Source organism: Entelurus aequoreus, linkage group LG02, assembly GCF_033978785.1.
Source record: "Entelurus aequoreus isolate RoL-2023_Sb linkage group LG02, RoL_Eaeq_v1.1, whole genome shotgun sequence".
In the NCBI taxonomy this organism is placed as follows: domain Eukaryota; kingdom Metazoa; phylum Chordata; class Actinopteri; order Syngnathiformes; family Syngnathidae; genus Entelurus; species Entelurus aequoreus.
Genome location: NC_084732.1, coordinates 74,462,724 through 74,485,700, shown reverse-complemented (window position 1 = coordinate 74,485,700; position 22,977 = coordinate 74,462,724). Strand labels below are relative to the sequence as shown.

At 36.8% G+C, this 22,977-nt stretch overlaps 1 protein-coding gene across 4 annotated transcripts in view; it reads right to left on the bottom strand.

Annotated features, from left to right (window-relative positions):
• Window positions 1–2,009: 2,009 nt before the first annotated feature.
• The window catches only part of LOC133639079 (zinc finger protein 609-like), a 172,337-nt gene continuing 151,369 nt past the window's right edge, over window positions 2,010–22,977 (bottom strand). For 3 of the 4 annotated variants that reach the window (XM_062032211.1, XM_062032219.1, XM_062032236.1), the window contains exons 6-8: window positions 22,597–22,966; window positions 18,162–18,512; window positions 2,010–8,400 (exon numbers count right to left, since the gene is read on the bottom strand). In XM_062032211.1, coding sequence (XP_061888195.1) covers window positions 8,357–8,400; window positions 18,162–18,512; window positions 22,597–22,966 — 765 coding nt within the window. In that variant the 3' untranslated portion in view covers window positions 2,010–8,356. The remainder of the gene's footprint in view (window positions 8,401–18,161; window positions 18,513–22,596; window positions 22,967–22,977) is intronic. The other variant, XM_062032228.1, reaches the window with a different exon arrangement.

Below are 22,977 nucleotides of genomic sequence, written 5' to 3'. Positions count from 1 at the left end.
GGGTAAATGAAACAAACAAATACTAAAAATACAATATACTATTCTATTGTCTATTAGCAAAATTTTGCACTTGAATAAAAATCACAACCAAAACAAAAAAATAGTTCTGTCTCTGTTCCGGAGGGGTTAGGACCCTCAAATGTACACAACCAAAACAATAAATAAAATGGCTAAATAAAGTTATTGTGACCAAAATGTTTACACACACACACACACACACACACACACACACACACACACACACACACACACACACACACACACACACACACACACACACACACACACACACATATATATATATATATATATATATATATATATATATATATATATATATATATATATATATATATATATATATATACATACATACAGTATATATATATATATATATATATATATATATATATATATATATATATACAAACCTCATTCAATGCGTTTTCTTTATGTTCATGAATATTTACATTGTATATTGTCACTGAAGGCATCAAAACTATGAATGAACACATATGGAGTTATGTACTTAACAAAAACAAAGGTGAAATAACTGAAAACATGTTTTATAGTCTAAGTTTCTTCAAAATAGCCACCCTTTGCTCTTATGCTCTTATTACTGCTTTGCACACTCTTGGCATTCTCTCGAAGAGCTTCAAGATGTAGTCACCTGAAATGGTTTTCACTTTACAAGTGTGCCTTATCAGGGTTGATTAGTGGAATTTCTTGCTTTATCAATGGGGTTGGGACCCTCAGTTGTGTTGTGAATGAGAAGGTGTCTGTGTATATATACATATGTACTGTATATAGATATATATATACATATGTATATATATTTATACACGTATGTATATATATATATATATGTGTAAATATATATACATATATATATATATATACACTACCGTTCAAAAGTTTGGGGTCACATTGAAATGTCCTTATTTTTTAAGGAAAAGCACTGTACTTTTCAATGAAGATAACTTTAAACTAGTCTTAACTTTAAAGAAATACACTCTATACATTGCTAATGTGGTAAATGACTATTCTAGCTGCAAATGTCTGGTTTTTGGTGCAATATCTACGTAGGTGTATAGAGGCCCATTTCCAGCAACTATCACTCCAGTGTTCTAATGGTACAATGTGTTTGCTCATGGGCTAAGCCTAATTGATGGTTAGAAAACCCTTGTGCAATCATGTTCACACATCTGAAAACAGTTTAGCTCGTTACGGGGGACGGCGTGGCGAAGTTGGGAGAGTGGCCGTGCCAGCAATCTGAGGGTTACAGGTTCAATCCCCACCTTCTACCATCCTAGTCACGTCCGTTGTGTCCTTGAGCAAGACACTTCACCCTTGCTCCTGATGGGTCCTGGTTAGCGCCGTGCATGGCAGCTCCCGCCATCAGTGTGTGAATGTGTGTGTGTGTGTGTGCATGGGTGAATGTGGAAATAGTGTCAAAGCGCTTTGAGTTCCTTAGAAAGGTAGAAAAGCGCAATACAAGTACAACCCATTTACCATTTACAGAAGCTACAAAACTGACCTTCCTTTGAGCAGATTGAGTTTCTGGAGCATCACATTTGTGGGGTCAATTAAACGCTCAAAATGGCCAGAAAAAGAGAACCTTCATCTGAAACTCGACAGTCTATTCTTGTTCTTAGAAATGAAGGCTATTCCACAAAATTGTTTGGGTGACCCCAAACTTTTGAACGGTAGTATATATATATATATATATATATATATATATATATATATGCATATATTTTATAGATCAATTCTCAAAAATAAGGAATCGAGTTAGAATCTGAAAAAAATGCAATTTGGATGTGTATTGATGTTTTTGAGCACCCCTAAAATGAGCTGTGACAAAAAGTGGAGTAATAATGCTATCTACTGTACAGTGTTGATCAACAAGCTACAGTCCCTTTTTAAAGATGTTTATGAGCAAGGGCAAACACAACAAACATTTAAGTCAAGTACTGTATTGAATGAACTTGTAGTCAACGCAGCCAAAGTTAGGACAGATTGTCTCATAAAAAGATTTATTTTTTCCAGCCCAAATTTACAAAGGCAAGTTACAGAGTATTGTATCAAAAAAAGAACCATGGCAATGTACACTTTTCACAAACTCCTGAAGGGAGGGAGAGAAGAGGAGAGGGTGGAAGAGAGAAAGAAAAAGTTCTGGATGTCTAACATAGAAAAGAAGACTTCGCAGACATTGTAAACATCCTTGCAAGCACCGCTGGCGGTACTTTGTGTGACAGGAAGTGGGGTCAGGGAAGGACGAACGAGACGAGGCGTCGAGAAAGTTCAACTAGGCACCGACTGCTGGCCAATAAATATACTCTGCACCATGAAACTAAACATTTTCCGTTATGTTGAAAGCAAACATGAACCTTTCTGGCTTTTCATACACTTTTTTTTTAATTTTTTTTTTCAAAATAGAATATAGGATTTATTTTCACAGGGCTTTTTTTGCTGACTACTGAGATTATATTACTACTCTCTGAGCAAACAAATGCACTTGTCACAACCATTATTGTATCACACTACTGTATGTATGCAGTCTGCTGGTACTAGAACCACCACTGACTTGACATCACAGCTGCCTACATGATCATGTATTAGCCTGACAGATTAAATACTAATCAAACACCACGTTCATCAGATTCAGCCTTTTGTCGTCGTTTACGGGGTCCAAACACATCAAGGAGGTGTTTTTGTACTTGGGTTAGGGTTACTTGATGTATCTGAGGACGTTCAACTGTGTTGAAATGAATGCACACATGTTCAAAGTGTGGTTGGTGTCCACATTTCTGGGATTGATGTCAAAGTAAACATTTGAATATACAATGCAGCAACACACACACTACTCACAAGAAGTAGTTACAGATATTTGTTTGAAACTTCAGGATGGATCTCAAAAAGGTTCATTATGTCTTCTTCATATACTTCGCAGTTTTCTTCCGAGTCAGACAATATTTTCGGTACAATGGACGGATTTTTTACCTGACATGTTCGGACTGCCATCTGCAGTCTTCGATTAAGGGGTCACCTGACCACTGTCGCCCATCAGCTGTTCTTATAGGCGTGGCCAACCAGGCACACCTGTCAAGTCAAGTCATCATTTGAATTTATTAGCAATGATTTTGGCATTGTCCCAGTCCCTGATGTGGTTATTTATTTTGAAATTATTTGATATGGCTGATTTTAAGATTTCCTGTTCAGAATCTTGTTTTAGGGTTCTTGTGAATCTTCCAGTTGTCTCTTTTTCACATTCTTTACAATGTTTTTTTTTCTTGTGTTGAATGTGCCGCCTGTTTCTCCCATGTATGTTTTTCTACATGATTTACATGTTTTTTTTCAGTAATTAGTCTTGTTCTGTTTAGTCCTTTGGATGTACAAGTACCGTAATTTCCAGACCATAAGCCGCAGCGGACTACAAAGAAGAACCCACTAAATTTTAGAAGAAAAAAATGTCATATAACAGCCGCACTGTGAAATTATATATTTAAATAGAAAGATGATGTAAATGTTTTACATATCTTAATTGTTTACAAATGGTGCCTGTAACACGGCAGTAAAACGGCTGATCAAACAAAACAGAAAAGTCATTAATGTCTTTATTCATCCTTCATGAGATTAATAAAATGTTCTTTTTTAATAAGGTTTGAGATTTTTATCAAGAATCGTTTTCCTTGTACTTTTCACTGAGTTTGAACAGTTAAAATGGATCATTTTAGTACATTGTTTGATTTTTTGTTTAACCCATTCCATAATTTAGCTGTGAGTAAAGAAAAATCCATAGATTAGCCGCACTTTTGTGTAAGCCGCAGGGTTCAAAGCTTGGGAAAAAGGAAAATAAGTACGGAAAGTACGGTAACTCTTGTTTTTGTGTGAGGTTAACTGCTGTGATTATTTGGGGTTTTCCCCGTTGTATTGGTAAAGGGGAACTGCACTTTAAAAATGTTGCCTATCGTTCACAATCATTATGAGAGAAGAAGACAAAAGTTGGTTTTTTTGCATTCTAACATGTAAAAAAAATTTCTAGGTATGACTTTAAAAATGCATTAAAAAATTGTCAACAATACTTCAAATTTCGTTCCGTAACCTGTATAATAACCAAGCTTTAGCGGTATTGTTATTGTAAGCGAACACTGAGGAACTCTCTTTCTAGCATAGTAACACATCGGCGTGCGTCAGTATTAGCCGTAAAAGCTAACTATGGCAAGATATAATGTCAACAAGAAACACGTTTGAGTTTGTAATGCACAACTTTGCGATAAAACACCAATCTGTACTGACTGAAAAACACGAACAATCATATTACAGTTTCTGTAAAGTATTAGCCCACACTTCATGTTTTGTTTGTACACAGCTAGCCAGACAGCGTATGCTCTCTGTCATGATACACACATGATGATGTGCTGCATGTGTCATGATTAATACAAAGTGTGACTCACTCGATGGACAGTTGTCTCTTTGGTCCAGCTGGCCGCGGACGTTTTTTATGGTTTATTTGGGGTAAGCACTCCATTTATGTTTAAATAGCTTGACTCCAAATTCCACATTTTGCAGCTTCCGTCTGCTCCAACGTTTTATTCCCTTCTTTGTGTTCGCTTCTATAATATTCTCCGTATATTCAGCTTCAAAAAGATAAGGTTGTGAATCCTCATTTGTCCAAAAAGAGTCATCTTCATTGTTTGTTAGCAAGTCTGCCATTATTAAAGCACACAAGCGTTTTGTATCGGGAAGTAGAAACACACATTGTTGCTAGAAGTCAGACGTGTGCTGCTATGGAAACGGACACGATTAAAATGATCAAAATACAGTAAATATTGAACATATTACATATTGTTATGAACATGTCTGTTACAACGTTATATATAGACTTGCAGTGTGTATATAAAACTTTGATGGAGGGTTAGCCGCATCTTTCAAGCGTTTATGGCCTTTAAAATCTTAATAAATAAAAAGACATGCGTGTTCTTGTCTCTCATGATTGTGAACGATGGGCAAAATTCCAAAAAAGTGAATGGTAAGGTTATGACCGCTTTGTTTTGTATCCAGATAACCACGCCATCCATCGTACCAAACATTGTCTGACTCGGGGAAAAAATTGAAAATAACTTCAGGATGAAGCTAAAATAAGCAACTGTTCAATGTTTTTGTCATTTGTGCACAATGTGTTCCCTAACAAGGAGTTAAAATGCTCTCCAAAATGTGCGTTTCTGCCACTTTTCCAGTCTCTGCTGACACTCGTAAGCTCAGCGGGCCCTTCCCTCTGAGAAGATCCTGTTTTCAGCCTCAGTCACACTGGTGATTGACTGTTAGGGGAGGTATTTGTGTCAGGATGTCATTAACATGTACAGAATTGTTTAAATACCAATTTTAATTAAAACATTATATTTATTGATTATTTCCTTGTTATTGAACTGGCTATCATTGAGGGTCGCTTGTAACTGAATAATATTTGAATAGAAATGTATACAGTAAGGAGTCGCCCTATTCATTTAACACAATTGCCTATGTGTTTATCATACACGGTTAAAAACATCTGTAGCATTTGTGGTGAAATGCTGGCACTTTTGTTGTACTGTAAAAACGTGCAGTAGTCTTTTTTACGATTAAATTCTAGCCATTGAGCAGCCGGTTTTTCACTGTACTATCAAGGGGTGCGAATCTTTGGGCAAATAACGATTCAATCCGATTCCAATTCCTGGGGTGACTATTTGATTCAGAATCGATTCTCCATTCAACACGATTCTAGCACTATATCATTTGGTATAATAATTATAATGAAACGTTTTTAAAACAGGTAACAGGTAAGAAAACCTCCTTCTGGTTGCATGGAGATGGCCTAGAAACGTCTTTTTAAAAATGGATTCTTCTTAAAAATGTTTTTTTTTTTTAATCAATACATAAATTTAGAATAAAAAAATACATAAGAATCACGATTCGGATTTGAATCAATGTTTCTGTACACCCCCTGGTTCAATCTATTGTTATTGTTAGAGTACAATTTGATGGATAATATAAGTCAAGTAGTTATTTAAGTATGTATTTACACTTGATTACATTTTGTGGAATATATGTAAATTGTTGCATTAGTAGACAATATTAAAGTTAAAAAGATATGCAACTGTATGCAGTCCATGTGTTTTGTTCTGTCAGAATGGAAAGAATAAATACTTTAAAGTACGGGCCACATAAAATGTTGTGGCCCCCGGGCCTTGAGTTTGACACCAGTGTTATAGAACAGCAGTTTGTGCAAAAAGTATAGAAACATTGAACCATGATGTGCATTCTAAAGTTTATAGAAGTTTACCTTTAAAGTTTAGGCTTCGGTCAAATATTCCTAACGTTTTGTGAGTAGTGTAAGTGAAATCCAAATGAAGAAATATGACACATTGGATATTTGTATTTTTGTATCATAATATTTTTACTGTTTAATGCTTGTTTTGTCTCATAACTAATTTCTGTCTGCATTTCTATCTTCTCCTGCTAGACGTTTGATGTACGACATCATAAATGGCATTGGCCCAAGAGATCGCCAAGGTGTCAAGTTAGGACTGGTCCAAAGCCAGGTAAGAAGAGTGTGTGTGTGTGTGTGTGGGATCAGTTGTTAGGCCTGGGCCGACAACACATTTTGCTTGGCCGATATATAGTCCCCCAAATTGTCGATAAACAATATCATTGTCAGCATTATTTTGAGACCGTTTTCCTTTCATAACTCAATAAACTTGGATTTCTCATTAGTATTTATTTTTACCTTTGTAATTGGAAGGTTAAGAACTATTAATTATCCCAAATAAGTAATCAAATGAAGGCAACATTGACTCAATCTATGTTAACAAAAGTGCACTTCAATAAATATTAATTAAATATTTTTTTAATGTCATCACTTTCCAACAAATTGGGCATACTCTCATGTTAGTTTGTGTCTCACCTTGCTCACTCGTTTCAAGCCTAATTTCTGCTAGCTTACAGTGCTCTCCCTAACGAGTAACGACTTGCAAGGCTTTGTTCGAGAATCCTCCATCCACAGACACAAAGATTGTTAATGACTGACAAGATTAAATAAATGCGCTCGGGCACCCTGTTTAAAAGCTTGAGATGAACAAAAGAAAACACACAGACAAACTGTAGCACATTATCCAGATATAGAGTTCATTTTTAGTTAAGGCGTGCACCGAAAAATCTATAAATTTTTTTGGGGGGGCCATCTCCATGCAACCAGAAGGAGATGTTCTAACCTGTTGTTTTGAAAAAGTTTCATTATAATTATTATACCAAATACATTGTGGAAATCGGTTTTACTAATTTTGTGAATCGAATGGTCACCCCAGGAATCAGAATTGGAAGGTGCCCAAAGATTCACAGCAATATCAGTTATTGTTTGGTTAATTGATTTATGGGCCCAGGCCTATCAGTTGTTCTTGTTGAGTAAAACAGCAGCCAAAAGAGGGAAAATGCACAATGAAACTTGCCGAAGTGATATGCGCGCGCACACACACATACACAGACACACGCACACACACACACACATGTACACACAGCCAATCTAAACAACTTGTATGCAAGCTGAAGGCGTGTTGAAATGTGAGCTGATGCTAACGAGCGTGTAAATAGAGACAGCATCAAAACTAGCATTCTGACATTGAAACGGTGACGATCAGTAACCCAACGCAAGTTGTCCGACAGACGCTCACGTTTATATTCTCTGTTGAGGTTTAGCGGTCCCTTGGCCAAAGCACACTGACATCATCCCTGAAACATGAACTGCGGTGTTCAAACGTGGGAAATAATAATAATAATAATTATAAGTGACAGTGAGGATGAAAACTTCAGTCTCGGGTTGTTGAGTCTCTGAAGTGAGCAGCAGTTGCCGTGATCCTCTCTCCACAATGAAATAGAACCAAACATTTGTCAAGTTGCGGATATATTGTTGCTTCACGGGCATACAAAATGCCACAGACATTAAATTGAACTCATCTCAATAAGATTTTCTCTGCAAGTCTTTAATTAAAGTCTCACTCCCCTTTGCCATCAGTCACCAAATCCCCCCCGGAAACCTCTGCTAGTTTCTTCTGTTTACAACAAAAAACACTGCAGTCAAAGAAAAGCAACAGTCTATTTTTGCATTGTGTTTGTTGACAGTGCAAAGACTAGTAAGTCAGAGGAGGGGGGGCGTTTCCTCTGCATGAGGGGGAGGGGGGGAGCGATGGCTTTCAAACCTGGAGCACGAGTCCAAGCGTCACGGAGGAGGGACAAGCTGCCGACACCGAGGCAGACCAAAGAGACACAAACACCATTCAACTGATGTCTAAGACGAGGAGCATCCTTTGCACATGTGAGCCAGTCACATGAATCTTTGCAGGGTGGAGGTGTGACGATCGGGCTTCCCTGTTAAACACACAAGAGAAAGGCCCTTTCATTAATAATCAGCTGACGCCAAATATAGAAATACATGTTCAAAGACAAGAGATAAAAAAATATAATTTGAGGGGTAAACTGGATTTACAGTTAGACGAGAAAATCGAACCGCAAAAACATGATCCAATTTCAAAGGAAATACCAAATATGTTTATGATTGGTGCAACTTATTATTGTTATTATATATATATATATATATATATATATATATATATATATGTGTGTGTGTGTATATATATATATATATATATATATATATATATATATATATATATATATATATATATATATGTATATATATATATATATATATATATATGTATATATATATATATATATATGTATATATATATATATATATATATATATATACACATATATATATATATATACACATATATATATATATATATATATATATATATATATATATTACATACATACATACATATAGATACATACATACATACATATATACATATAGATACATACATACATACATATAGATACGTACATACATACAAATAGATACATACGTACATACATACAAATAGATACATACGTACATACATACATATAGATACATACATACGTACATACATATACATACATACACACATATAGATGCATACATACATATAGATACATACATACATATAGATACATACATACCAAAATATTGGTGTCGGTACTAAAATGTATTTTGATACTTCCGATACTTTTCTAAATAAAAGGGAGCACAAAAAAATTGCATTATTGGCTTTAATTTAACAAAAAAATCTTACAGTACATTAAACACATGTTTCTTATTGCAAGTTTGTCCTTAAATAAAATAGTAAACATACAAGAAAACTTAACTTGTCTTTTAGTAGTAAGTAAGCAAACAAAGGCCCCTAATTAGTCTGCTGACGTATGCAGTAACATATTGTGCCATTTCTTATTCTATTATTTTGTCAAAATTATAAAGGACAAGCTGTAAAAATTGATTATTAATCCACTTGTTCATTTACTGTTAATATCTGCTTATTTTCCGTTTCAACATGTTCTATCTACACTGTCGTAGAATTTCTGACCTTTTGACCTATATTTCTTGTCTTTTAAAAATGTCCGCTCATTTTCAATTCTCTTGTATTTTGTGCCATTGAATGGACCAGTTGTGGGACAAAAGTGAATATTAAGTCGTGCCAACCTGTCTACAGAATGTGTTGACTGTCTAAAGGATTCGAGTTGTTATGGAACAGATAGGGAAAAAAACAAGACATTGACGCATTTAGATAACAAACAATGACGCACAAGAGACATATAAAAAATGGCAGAAGACCGGAACTCGAGAGTGATTTTGGCTTGTGTGTGTCTTGTTTACTCCGGAGTAACATGTGGTCTGTCTGCACGGCCAACTTAATTCAACCTGCACTTCTGATAATGGGTAAATAAATTTGTTGTACTAAACTACTTTTGTTGCCTGTTTAAGCTTCGGACAATCCACTACAAATGTAATAATAATTTACTATTGTGTGGTTTGGATACTTTACATTAGTTTTGGATGATACCACAAATTTCGGTATCAATCCGATACCAAGTAGTTACAGGATCATACATTGGTCATATTCAAAGTCCTCATGTGTCCAGGGACGTATTTCCTGAGTTTATAAACATAATATGAATTTTTTTTAAAAAAAAGGAAAAAAGATTTTGTGACAATAAAAAATATTGATGTAATCATAGTAGTATTGACTAGATACACTATTGTACTTTGTATCATTACAGTGGATGTCAGGTGTAGATCCACGCATGGCATTTGTTTACATTATGGCGCTCGAGCTTATCCTCCTACGGTGTGTAGTGAAACATATTTAGTCATTCCTCGTCCTGCAGGGAGGATACTTGTAAGAAACTTACTTTGTCGCCATGGAGGCGAGGATTAGTGATTTAAAAGTAGCTAAAACATTGCAGACTGCGGATGGATATTTGCTGCTAGCTAGTCTTAAAGAACCTCTTTCTAAGGGCATTTCAGTGTTATAACTTCACCTTTAACGTCAGTTTTTAGGCCAAAATGAATCCGTTCTCTCTTTCTGTCTACACACATTGTCTGCTTGTAAGTACTTCTTGATTGTGCACTGCCGAACATGCTCGTCTGCTCGCAAAACCAGCAATGTCATGCCCGTTAAAAAAACGGGAACCTGTACTTTTCAAACAGAGTATAGTACTGTTTTTGATTCATTAGTACCGCGATACTATACTAGTACCGGTATACCGTACAACCCTAAAATATATACATGCACACACACATATATATAAATAAATATTTTTTAAAGGAACACTGCTAGGACCTCCAAAAATGTGTAAAAGTGTGCTTTTGAAAATAGAGACATGAAATTAACAAAACTGCAAAAAAAAACACAAAAACCCAAGGTACTATAATATCCTGTTAACGTGTCTGGAATATTTGCGGCACGTCATAATGGACCTGACTCAGCCTGAGCAAGTTTCATCCATCAGGGGGACAAATACATTTCAAAGTACACCATGTGAGTTTAAAACAGGTGTTGGGGAGTCTCCACCTGTAAGAGGATGTGAAAAGTGGCGAAAAAAACCAACCCTTATTACCAATTGACGGCATTGTTGACTATAACACACAAAAAGTAATCAAGTCTATAATAAAAACACAGTAAAAAAATCAATGTCCTCATTTAATATCTAGTATACATTCTCAACCAGTCGTTCTTCAAATATTGCAGCTTCACTATATTGTGGATTCAACTTTTTTTTTTGAACACATTGTATGTAGTATTGGCCATTAGATGAAACCAAACCAAATCAGAGGACGCTCTTCAGTATGGTGGCTACTGATAGCCTTACAATTACTATATTGGATTAAGGAGAGTACAGGCGACTGTGGGTGTTGTTTCATGTCTAAAGGGGTTTAATGAGTTTTCAAAAACTGCATTTAGAAAGTCATACACGTTTTCATGCTCAAGCAATGAAAATAGTCAATTTATAAATAATTCCTACTTGGCGGAAATTCATTTGCCAAGGTCAACCAATTAACAGCAACAAATGAGGGATTACTGTAACTCTAATCTCATGAAACATCCCTAAAGAGCACACGCCACATTTTTGAAGGATTTTCAAAAGAGTAACGCAATAATGACATTCCCCATACATTAATGAAGGCGTAATTCCATTACTAATTCATGTAATTTTTAGGAACGTATCTCTAAATAATTACTTTTTTTAAAGACAACGACAAGCTGTAGAACATTCCAACATTGAGGCAGGTCATTCAGCTGTAGTTCAAGGGTTCTTCCACGAGATGTCACTGCAGCCTGCACCTATTTCCATGGTCACCCTCTGTGCCACTTATCATCACTGTGATCCTCTTGTCCTCAGAGGACCTACTTAGAATGGATGAGTTGAGGCGGCTAAATGCTTCACTGCATATTGTACTAGACTAGCAGCAGAGCACAGAGGACCAACAAGGAGTCTATTTCCTTTTAGGTAAATGCAAGACGGAGGACAAAACAAATGTCACACAAGTGTACGTGTGTGTCAGGAGCTTTATATATCTTGTGCCCGCTGGCTGAAGTAGAAGGCTGTTATTTATATTACACTCTTGAGAAATCACTGGTCTGCATGTTGGTCTCTGTGGGGCACAATCCATTCATTATTATTCCTTTCTTTTTCGCCCTCTAAGGGGTCTTACTGTTCCCACCTGGAGCTGGTGGGACAAGGAGAGGGGGAGGCTGCTTGTTGACTGGCAACAATAGCTGATTGAAACATGCATCACCATCACTGATTTGCTCTATTTAGGTTATACTATTTTATTTGACTAAACAATGGCCTGTATATTTTTAAATAACTGTTTTTCACATCCACAATGAATAATCAATACAAAAATGTTTCCACCCAGGATATGGGGGCAATAACAAAATCAAAAATTGTGTAAAAAAGTCAAACACCAACCTATGTAAACTTGCTAGGAACTTTTGCTTATCTGCGGTTTAAAAAAAAAGAAAAAAAAAGGGGCTCGCATGTTGCTATGTCATTGGTGACTAAGGTTGTTATTGTAAACATTATTAATGATACGTTTGCAACTTGTTCTTGTAATTTAGAGGCTGCATTGGGTTAAAAATAATTATATATATATATATATATATATATATATATATATATATATATATATATATATATATATATATATATAGATATATATATATATATATCTATATATATATCTATATATATATATATACCTATATATATATATAGTACATGCCAAAAGTTTGGACACACCTCATTCAATGTGTTTTCTTTATTATCATGACTATTTACATTGTAGATTGTCACTGAAGGCATCAAAACTATGAATGAACACATCTGGAGTTATGTACTTAACAAAAAAAGGTGAAATGACTGAAAACATGTTTTGTATTCTAGTTTCTTCAAAATAGCCACCCTTTGCGCTGATTACTGCTTTGCACTCTTGGCATTCTCTCGATGAGCTTCAAGAGGTAGTCACCTGAAATGGTTTTCACTTCACAGGTGTCAGTTTTCATGCCTACAGTTTAAGATTAGCAGTTTTTAACATGTTTTTAGGAGATTTCTGTTTTTCATTTTCATAATGGCCATTTGGACCCTCTGGTTTATGGTGTTTATATAAATTGGGGAAAAAAACACAATAATAGGAAGGTGGGTGGCAGTCCCAAAAACAAGTTGTGAGTCATGTTGTTAAGATGACGTTCCATACACAGCACACCTTTATTTGAGTGCTACAAAGGAGTTCCCTGCTGCAGACATTGCTTCTGTGATAGCCCGTCTTTGGTTCCAAAATGCTTCGCTTTCATTTTGATCACTGTCTGACTGTGAGGTGTATAAGCTACGAGGTCAAGAGAGCCTTAAAACAAGTAGATCCTGGTGAATCTGCAGGTCCTGACAAACTTGAGCCTTTCTTTTTAAAGTCAGTTGATTTTATTGCAGAACCTCTTAGGCATATTTTTAAACTTTCCTTATCCAGTAATGAGATTCCTAACATATGGAAATCAGGTTATGTTTTACCTTTGTTGAAAGGTGGAGATCCCACAGCAGTTAATAACTATCAATACATCTCCAAATCATGCGTCCCAGCTAAAGTTATTGAAAAGTTTGTTAGTAAACAACTTAAAGAATTCTTAGACACAATCAGGTCTTAGAAAGAGACATAGCACCATAACCGCTGTTATCAAAGTTGTGAATGACATTATTAAGGCATTAAATTGCAAAACACATTGTGCAGCTCAATTTATTGACCTTTTAAAAGCATTTGATATGGTCAACCATATCATTTTGGCAGACAGACTGCACAGGATTGGCATTTCTCAGCATGCTTTAAAGTGGTTTTCTAATTTCCTGTCCGATAGAACCCAATGCGTCCAGTTTGCTGGGTCCTCCTCATCTTTTCTCCCCGTGTTAAAGGGTGTGCCTCAGGGTTCTTTATTAGGTCCCTTGTTGTTTTCCCTCTATGTAAATAATCCATCCATTTTCTACCGCTTGTCCCTTTTTGGGGTTGCGGGGGGGTTCTGGAGCCTATCTCAGCTGCATTCGGGCAGAAGGTGGGGTACACCATGGACAAGTCGCCACCTCATCGCAGGGCCAACAGATAGTAATCTCTGTGATAATGTGTCGGATGCTGCGTTACATTTTTATGCAGATGACGCGGTCATATATTGTTCATCCCCCGCTGTAGCGCAAACTTTTGAGCTCCTGCAGTCTGCTTTTGATGTTGTTCAGCCCCAGTTGACTCAGCTAAGATTAGTTTCCACAAAATTCCTGGGGGTCATCATTGACGAATACCTCAATTTCAAATGTCACATTAGCCATCTGTTAAACAAATTATCCAAATATGTTGGCCTGTTCTTTCACCTTCGTCATTATCTTCCTCTGTATGCTCTACTTACCCTGTATAAAACTCTCTTTGAACCACATCTAAACGACTGTAATGTCATCTGGTGTAACACCTTCCCTACCTACCTTCACAAATTAGAATCCATGCAAAAGAAAATCATACGGGCCCTGTCATGGTCCAAGTTTAATGCCCCCACTCGACATCTATTCCTTAATTATCATCTATTAAGACTGACAGAGTTCAATATTTATCAAAATGCTTGTTTAACCTATCAAGTCATCCACAGGCTGAATCTTAGGCTCTGTAGCTTGGTTCCTATCTACCATCCCCAGCATGCCCACAACACTCGTAACTTAGATCTGATATCAGGTAAACATCGTCTACTGGCTTGTACCGCTCGAAGTGTTGTATGCAGGTGACCTAAGATTTGGAACCGGCTTAATGAGAGCCTCAAGATGCGGTATCCATTCTCCAACTTCAAAAATAAACTGAAAACTTACCTATTAACCACCTATCTCTAATGCCTCGTGTGAGGTTGACTACTGTTGGGTTTTGCATGGTCGAATGAATGTATGTGTGTATGTGTATGCGTGCTTTAGTACTATTATCTTGTGTTTATCATATAGGGTTGTTTTTTTGTTGTTGTTGTGCTTGCTACCATTTTTCATCATTCCATGTATATACTGTCCTCTGGACCCCCTGTCAAAAGCTTCTTCTAGCTTATTTGGGGGACCCTTTCACTTACCAACATCTTTAAATGATATTCACCACTATTGTAATTGTTCTATGGTATTGTGAATAAACCTCAAACTTCAAACTAGTGCTAAATGCAGAGAAATCTAAGGTGATGTTTTTAGGGTTGTACGGTATACCGGTATTAGTGTAGTACCGCGATACTAATGAAGCATATTCGGTACTATACCGCCTCTGAAAAGTACTGGTCCGCCACTCCTGCAGGACGAGGAATAGCTAAACATTCTTCACTACACACCGTAGCTCACCGGCGTCAAAATGTAAACAAACGCCATGGGTGGATCTACACCTGACATCCACTGTAATGATACCAAGTACAGTAGCGTATCTAGTAAAATAATTGAGAAAGTTGTCCTCCAACAACTAAATCACTTCTTGGCTTCTACTGGCTGCCACAACAACTTCCAGTCAGGATTTCGACCTCTTCATAGCACAGAGACGGCCCTTCTTAAAGTTATAAATGACATCCGTCTAAACACAGACTCTGGCAAAACTTCAGTATTAATGCTTTTGGACCTCAGTGCTGCATTTGACACTGTCGACCACTCAATACTTTTGGACAGGTTGGAAAACTGGGTGGGGAGCTCAGGCACAGTTTTAAGCTGGTTCAAGTCATATCTACAAGATAGGAACTATTTTGTTTCCATTGGTGACTTTGTATCAGAACCAACCAACGTAACGTGTGGAGTCCCCCAAGGTTCAATCTTGGGGCCGACTTTATTTAACATCTATATGCTCCCACTAGGACAAATCATGCAAAATAATAACATTGACCATCATTGCTATGCCGATGACACCCAAATCTATGTAGCGCTATCACCAAATGACTATCGCCCCATAGATCTTCTGTGCCAGTGCATTGAGCAAGTCAAACACTGGATGTGCCAAAATTTCCTACAACTAAATGAAGATAAAACTGAGATAATTGTTTTTGGTGCTAAAAAAGAAAGGTTTAAAGTCATCCAACACCTTCAATCACTGTCCCTGAAAACCTCAAATAAAGCCAGAAATCTTGGGGTTATTTTAGATTCTGATTTACATTTCGACAGTCACATCAAATCAGTAACAAAATCGGCCTACTATCACCTCAAAAATGTAAAAAGACTTAGAGGGCTCATGTCAGCTCAAGACTTAGAAAAACTTGTACATGCCTTTATTACCAGTAGGCTAGACTATTGTAATGGTCTCCTTGCAGGTCTTCCCAAAAAAACTGTCAGGCAGCTACAGCTTGTTCAGAACGCTGCTGCTAGAGTTCTAACAAAGACCAAAAAATGTGAGCACATTACACCAATTCTTAAATCCTTACATTGGCTCCCTGTACATCAGAGAATAGATTTCAAAATCCTCCTGCTCACATATAAATCACTACATGGTCTAGGGCCCAAGTATATCACTGATATGCTCCCACTATATACGCCCTCTAGATCACTAAGATCTTCTGAGAGCAATCTGTTAGCGGTTCCAAGAGTAAACTCAAATCAAGGGAGAGCATCATTCAGTCACTATGCAACACATAGCTGGAATAAACTTCCTGAAGATGTCAGACTCTCCCCAACTCTCACTACTTTTAAAACTAGACTGAAGACTTTTATGTTCACCTTAGCTTTCAGCTAAATCTTTTAATCTTTTAACTTTTAACGTCTGCACTGTTTTTATTTTTATTGTCTGCATTTTAATTTTGCTTTTATTTTCTTTCATTTCACTTTGTTGTCTGTGAAGCACTTTGAGTCTGCCTTGTGTATGAAAAGCGCTATACAAATAAAGTTGCCTTGCCTTGCCTTGCCTAGTCGATACTACTATGATTACGTCGATATTTTTTGGCATCACAACATCTTTTTTTATTTTCTTTAAATGTATATTATGTTTATTAACTCAGGAAATATGTCCCTGGACACATGAGGACTTTGAATATGACCAATGTATGATCCTGTAACTACTTGGTACCGGATTGATACCCAAATTTGTGGTATCATCCAAAACTAATGTAAAGTATCAAACAACAGAAGAATAAGTGATTATTACATTTTAACAGAAGTGTAGATAGAACATGTTAAAAGATAAAGTAAGCAGATATTAACAGTAAATGAACAAGTAGATTAATAATTCATTTTCTACCACTTGTCCTTAATAATTTTGACAAAATAATAGAATGGAAAATGACACAATATGTTACTGCATACGTCAGCAGACAAATTAGGAGCCTTTGTTTGCCTACTTACTAATAAAAGACAAGTTTTCTTCTTGTATGTTCACTATTTTATTTAAGGACAAACTTGTAACAGGAAACATATGTTTTGGTTAAAATAAAGCCAATAATGCAATTTTTTTGTGGTACTGAAAAGTATCTAAATAATTTTGGTGCCCATACCAAAATATTGGTATTGGGACAACACTAGATGTTATTTTTAAAACGACTGCTTTTCCACCCGCCCCTCTCTTACATGTTACTGTGATTGGATGTTTTGTCCCACCTGCCTAAAGACGAAATTCAATATAATTGGATTTAGTCTCTGTCAACATTTTTGTCTAGTTTTAATTTGTTGACTAAACTGTCAATTATTTCGTCATTGTTTTAGTCTAAGTGCTTTTGTTTTCATTCGTTATCGTCCTAATTTCGTCATGGGAATTTAGGTCGTTGACGACAACGAAGACAAACATTTTTAATCAACCAATTAACACGGATTGTGTGTAGATGCTGAACCACAGTCAAGAGTGGTGGGACACAAACGTGCCAGGGTTTGGTGACGTAGCTCGACCAAAGATTGACGTAAAAGTCGCAAACAGGTAGCATTGCTGTTTAAAATGCAGTCACATTTAAAAAGATCAAATCCAAACAGATTCCCTCCTGATGTGGCCTAAATCTGATGCGAAAATATCAGATTTAAAGCACTTTGGAGCGTTTAGACTAAGGGGAAAAACAATATCCGCATTTTGTCACTTCCGGGCAAAAACATCAGATTTAGTGTCCAGTGTAAACGGAGCCTTAGTGTGGCATCAGTTAATGTTTTGGACTTCCAGTCAGACTAAGCCTATAGTCACATTGTAAATGTAGTGACTGTTCAAAGAGCAGAGACAGGACAAGTGAGGACTGACTGACCTGTGGCGTAGGGCAGGTCGTATTGCCCTGAGAGCAGCGGGTATCCAAGGTGGTGGTGAGAGGGCATCATCCGCTGGGAAGGCGAGGAGCGTGGCCGGTCCACATCTCTTTCCCGATCCCTTTCTCCGCCAGCTCCTCGGTCCAGCTCTCGCTCAAGGGGGGGCTTGTCGCCGACTGTCGGAGATTTGCTTTTGTATTGGCTGGCGTGTTGATGTAGGATCTCTAGCGCTTTGGAGTCTGTTGCCATCTTGTTGACTGTCGGGCTAGTGCGAGATTTGTCGCTGGCCTCTTCAGCGCCAACTATTTTACTGCCGTATGGAGAAAAAGGATAGCCTCCGGGAAGGTAAGAACCTAGGCGAATAAGAATATGGGTGGATTAAATTAGGATTTATACATTATGCAAAGAGAGTGATTAAGTACAAGGTGACACATGGGTATTTATCAAAGTTGACACCTGTGGGCTGATTATGATCAAATCATTTAATTTGAGTCTCAAGCTACATGGACATGTTATGTAAGACATCAATAGTGTGGACACCTGACACACTGTCACATGAGTCTGAGCTGTCGGGATTGTAAACACAAGTGTTTACCTTTCTGGAAGGGCTGAACACCCGTTTGTTTAAGCTTTCTCAAGAATTTCCACACACTGCGTATTTCATAAGTCTCATTTTTAGCATGCTTGATGACATTTTCCACTAAAGAACATACAGTTTTTAACATGACTAATTATGGGACATTATTGGATTATAATTACTTGGGGTAAAATCTCAGCACAGACATGCTACTAATTATTTTTAGTTATTTGTAAAAAAAAAATATATTTTTACTGTATTGGCTTATTTTTAAGATGTTATTAGCATATATACCTTGTGGCTATATTGTATGAATTGTTATGATATATACATCTTTTATTTAATGCAAATTATATGCGGGAAACTCACCCATGTTAATGAAAGGGCTTAGGAAGCTCGCCGGAGATGGGAAATGTAAGTTTAATTCAAGAGAGTTGTAACAAGCACATGGTTTAAATCAAAAAGAGTCATAGTCATGTGTGCCTGACATGTGGTTAAAAATGAGCAAACCAAAAAATAAAAGAAGTAGGAGTGCCTTGAAATAGTCCACTATTCAACTTCTCGACAATTCGATTCGAGTTTGGTTGGACTATCAACCTTGCATTGAATCCTCCTACCTCTGTGGGAGGGAGTACTCGAGGACCTCCATGTACAGCGGGAGTGTTGGGAGGATATTCCGTCATGTGGGCCTGTGGGGATGCGCCACTCTTCCACACGGAGCCCGCCTTGTCACAGTGCACCTCACGCAGGCTACTTGCCCAAAACTGGTTGCGCCGGGCAGAAGCCCGACACACTACTGTGCCCTGCCGCGCCAATCCGGGGGACCTCTCTAAACCATCTAATCTCTGCTGTGTTTATCTGAGTGTTTTAGCATTTTCCTTTGAGGTGGAAAAAGTCGCAAATGAGATCTGTTTGTTTGTGGGGATCCCCATTAGCTGTGCTCTTACAAACAAAAAACATTGACGTTCGATGGTTAGTCGACTACAGGCAAAATCTAACCAATCAGATTTGAATATGGAAACCCTCAGTTGAAAACAACCCTAGTTAAAAGACATTTTCAAAACAAGAACCTAGCATTTTCTGAAAAGCAGCAATTAATTTCAAATGAAGCCTACATACTGTATGTGTAACAGTGATCATACCAGCCTTGTACACACCTGGCTTGAACCAGTGACCACATATCCCCACTGATTGAGAGGTAAAGGGGAACTGCACTTTTTTTTTTAAATGTTGCCTATCTTTCCCAATCATTATGAGAGACAAGAACACACGTCTGTTTTTTTTTTTCTTTTAAACAATTTTAAAGATGATAAAAAAACGCTTGAAAGATATGGCTAATGGAAGTCACCGTTGTAACCTTCAAAGCTCTCTAAAACAACTTCAAAACCCTCCAGCAACGTTTAATATACACACTGCAAGTCTATATATAATGTAGTAACAGACATGTTCATAACAATATGTAATATGTACAATATTTACCGTATTTTGATAATTTTAATCATTTCCGGGGCCTGATTTCTTCTGCGCTTTGATTTCTATTTCCATGGCAACTTCTGGCAACATGTGTGTTCCTACTTCCAGAATCAAACACGCGTGTGTTTTCTAATCATGGCAGACTTGGTGACAGACAAGGAAGACAACTATTTTTGGACAAATGAGGATTTACAACCGTATACGTTTGAAGCTAAATATACTGCTGCTTATAGAAGCGAGCACAAAGGAAGAGTGAGACGGAGCGGACGGAAGACGGGAGGGGGATGAAAGCGATTTTGACACTATAAATATGGAACTTGGAAACAAGCTATTGCGACATAAATGGATTGCTTACCCAAAAACAAAAGGAAACGTCCCCGGTCAGCTGGACTAGAGGAACAACTGTCCATCGAGTGAGTCACTTTAATATCGATCATGACACACGCAGCACGTCATACATGTTAGTACAACTACAGTACATACACTGCAAAAACTGAAATCTAAGTAAGATTAAATATCTCAAATAAGGATGATATTTGCTTATTTTCTGTCTGATAAGATAATTCTTCTCACTAAGCAGATTTTGTTAAGAGTCTTTTACTTGTTTTAAGAGTTTTGGCCCTAAATTATCTCAGTAAAATATTACAGCTTGTTGCTGAGATTTTATGACCTATATTGAGTAAAACATGCTTGAAACTAGAATATCAACTGTTGCAAAGTTGTCATCAACACTCACAAGTATGAAACTACTTTTTTCAAAGTAATCATTTTTTATTTCAAGCATGAAAAAACAACATGATTTTGACACAATTGTGTCTCATAATTAAAACAGATGACAGCCAAATGAACTTTGCTGTTTTATTTTCAATGAAACAATAGAAAACACGTACTCATATAGTAGTACAGTTGGCACAGTACAGTAAACTGACAGTTATTATTTAAACATTTAACATTTCAAACTATTTTGAACAGAAATAGTTCATGCACATTCAGATAAATTCCTCAAAATTACAATGAAAACATTTTTGGCCAGGGGCCGGGCTGTATATATGCGCACTAATTGACTGAAAAAGCACGCACTTGGCGCGATGATGTCATGTTATCAATGGAAAAATGCATTTTAGACCATATGATTTGCCTGAGCGGCTAGGAGACCCTTGGAGTAACAAGCGGTTGCCTTGTTGCCTTCCCATTAAGAACAATAAATCAGTTTTTAGTATAAGTTTGCTGGTTTCAAGAAATGTAATGCCGAGCGCATATCATTATGTCAAGATAATGGCACTAGCATTTACTTAATTTAAGAATATTTTTCAACATATTGAGACTTTTTTTTTTTCTACCAAGAAAAGTGCACTTGTTATTAGTGAGAATATACTTATTTTAAGGTATTTTTGGGTTTATTGAAGTTAGCTAATTTTACTTGTTTTGGAAAGTCTTGACAAGCCAAATGTTCTTGTTCTATTGGCAGATCATTTTGCTTAGTTCAAGTAAAATACCCCTCATTTTTGTATTTTTTTTCTTCTTGTTTTTGAACACTGAATTTTTGCAGTGTATGCTGTCTGACTAGCTCAGCTGTTTACAAACAAAACATGTGGACTAATACTTTAGATACGGAATATGATTGTTCATGTTTTTCAGTCAGTACAAATTGCTGTTGTATCGCAGTGTTGTGTATTACAAACTCAAAAGTGTTTTGTGTTGTTGTAGAAGGTAGCTTATCTCTCGCCATAGTTAGCTTTTATGTCTAATACCGAAGCACACTAATGTGTTACTACGCTAGAAAATTAGTTCTTTACCGTTCGCTCTTACAATAACAATATCGCTACAGCTTGGTCATTATACAGGTTACGGAACGAAAATGAAGTATTGTTGACTGTTTTTTAATGCATTTTTAAAGTGATTGAGAGGTAGAATTGATTGCTCCCATTAGCTGCATTGCTAACCACCTAGTACAAGCCGATTTTTATGTCAGAAGGCGAAAAAAACAAAAACATTTGTCTTCTTTTCTTTCATAATGATCGTGGGGTATAGGCAAAAATTTTAAAAAGTGCAGTTTCTCTTTAAAACATTGAGAGAGAAGGCAAGATCTGATCCATCTGGTCTCGATTAAAGAGGATGTTTCACTTGTTTTTTTTTCTTTCTTTCTTTCTTTTTTTTAAACAGTTGTTACCTATTTTATACATGTAGATTTACGCACATCGCAAAGGGACTAAAAACACAGCAATACTAAATTTGGGTCAATAATAAAATCAGTCTTTGGGCATGGTAACTAAGTGTTAAAATACAAGACTCATACCAAAGTTATTCAAATAAAATAAAAAAACAATTTGCCAGCTCACAACTTCTTATATTTTACGCATAATGTAACCATGGATGTTTTGTCCTACCTGGGTAGTTCTGCATCATGACCGAAGGCATGCCCCTGTAACCAGGGTGGTTGGGATCATAACCTTGTCCATAGGGGTAACCATGCATGTAGGGCATGTATCCTTGATGCTGCGCTAGTGGTGATGAGAACTGCAAGTGGGGATTTGTACGCGAGTCTTTGCTCAGCATCCGAAGTTCCTCAGAATGTATCCGAGGGTCAGTACTTTCTTTGCTCTCCTCCTTGAGCCCACTTTGACTGTCCTTATGTCTGCACCTTTCGTCCTTTGATTTCCTATCACGTTCCCGTTCTCTGTCTCTTTCATCCTTCCATCGTGGTTGTTGGTGCTGGTGTTCACTTTCCGCCAAGGCCTTTTGGTTCTCAGGGTACTGCTGGTGGTCAA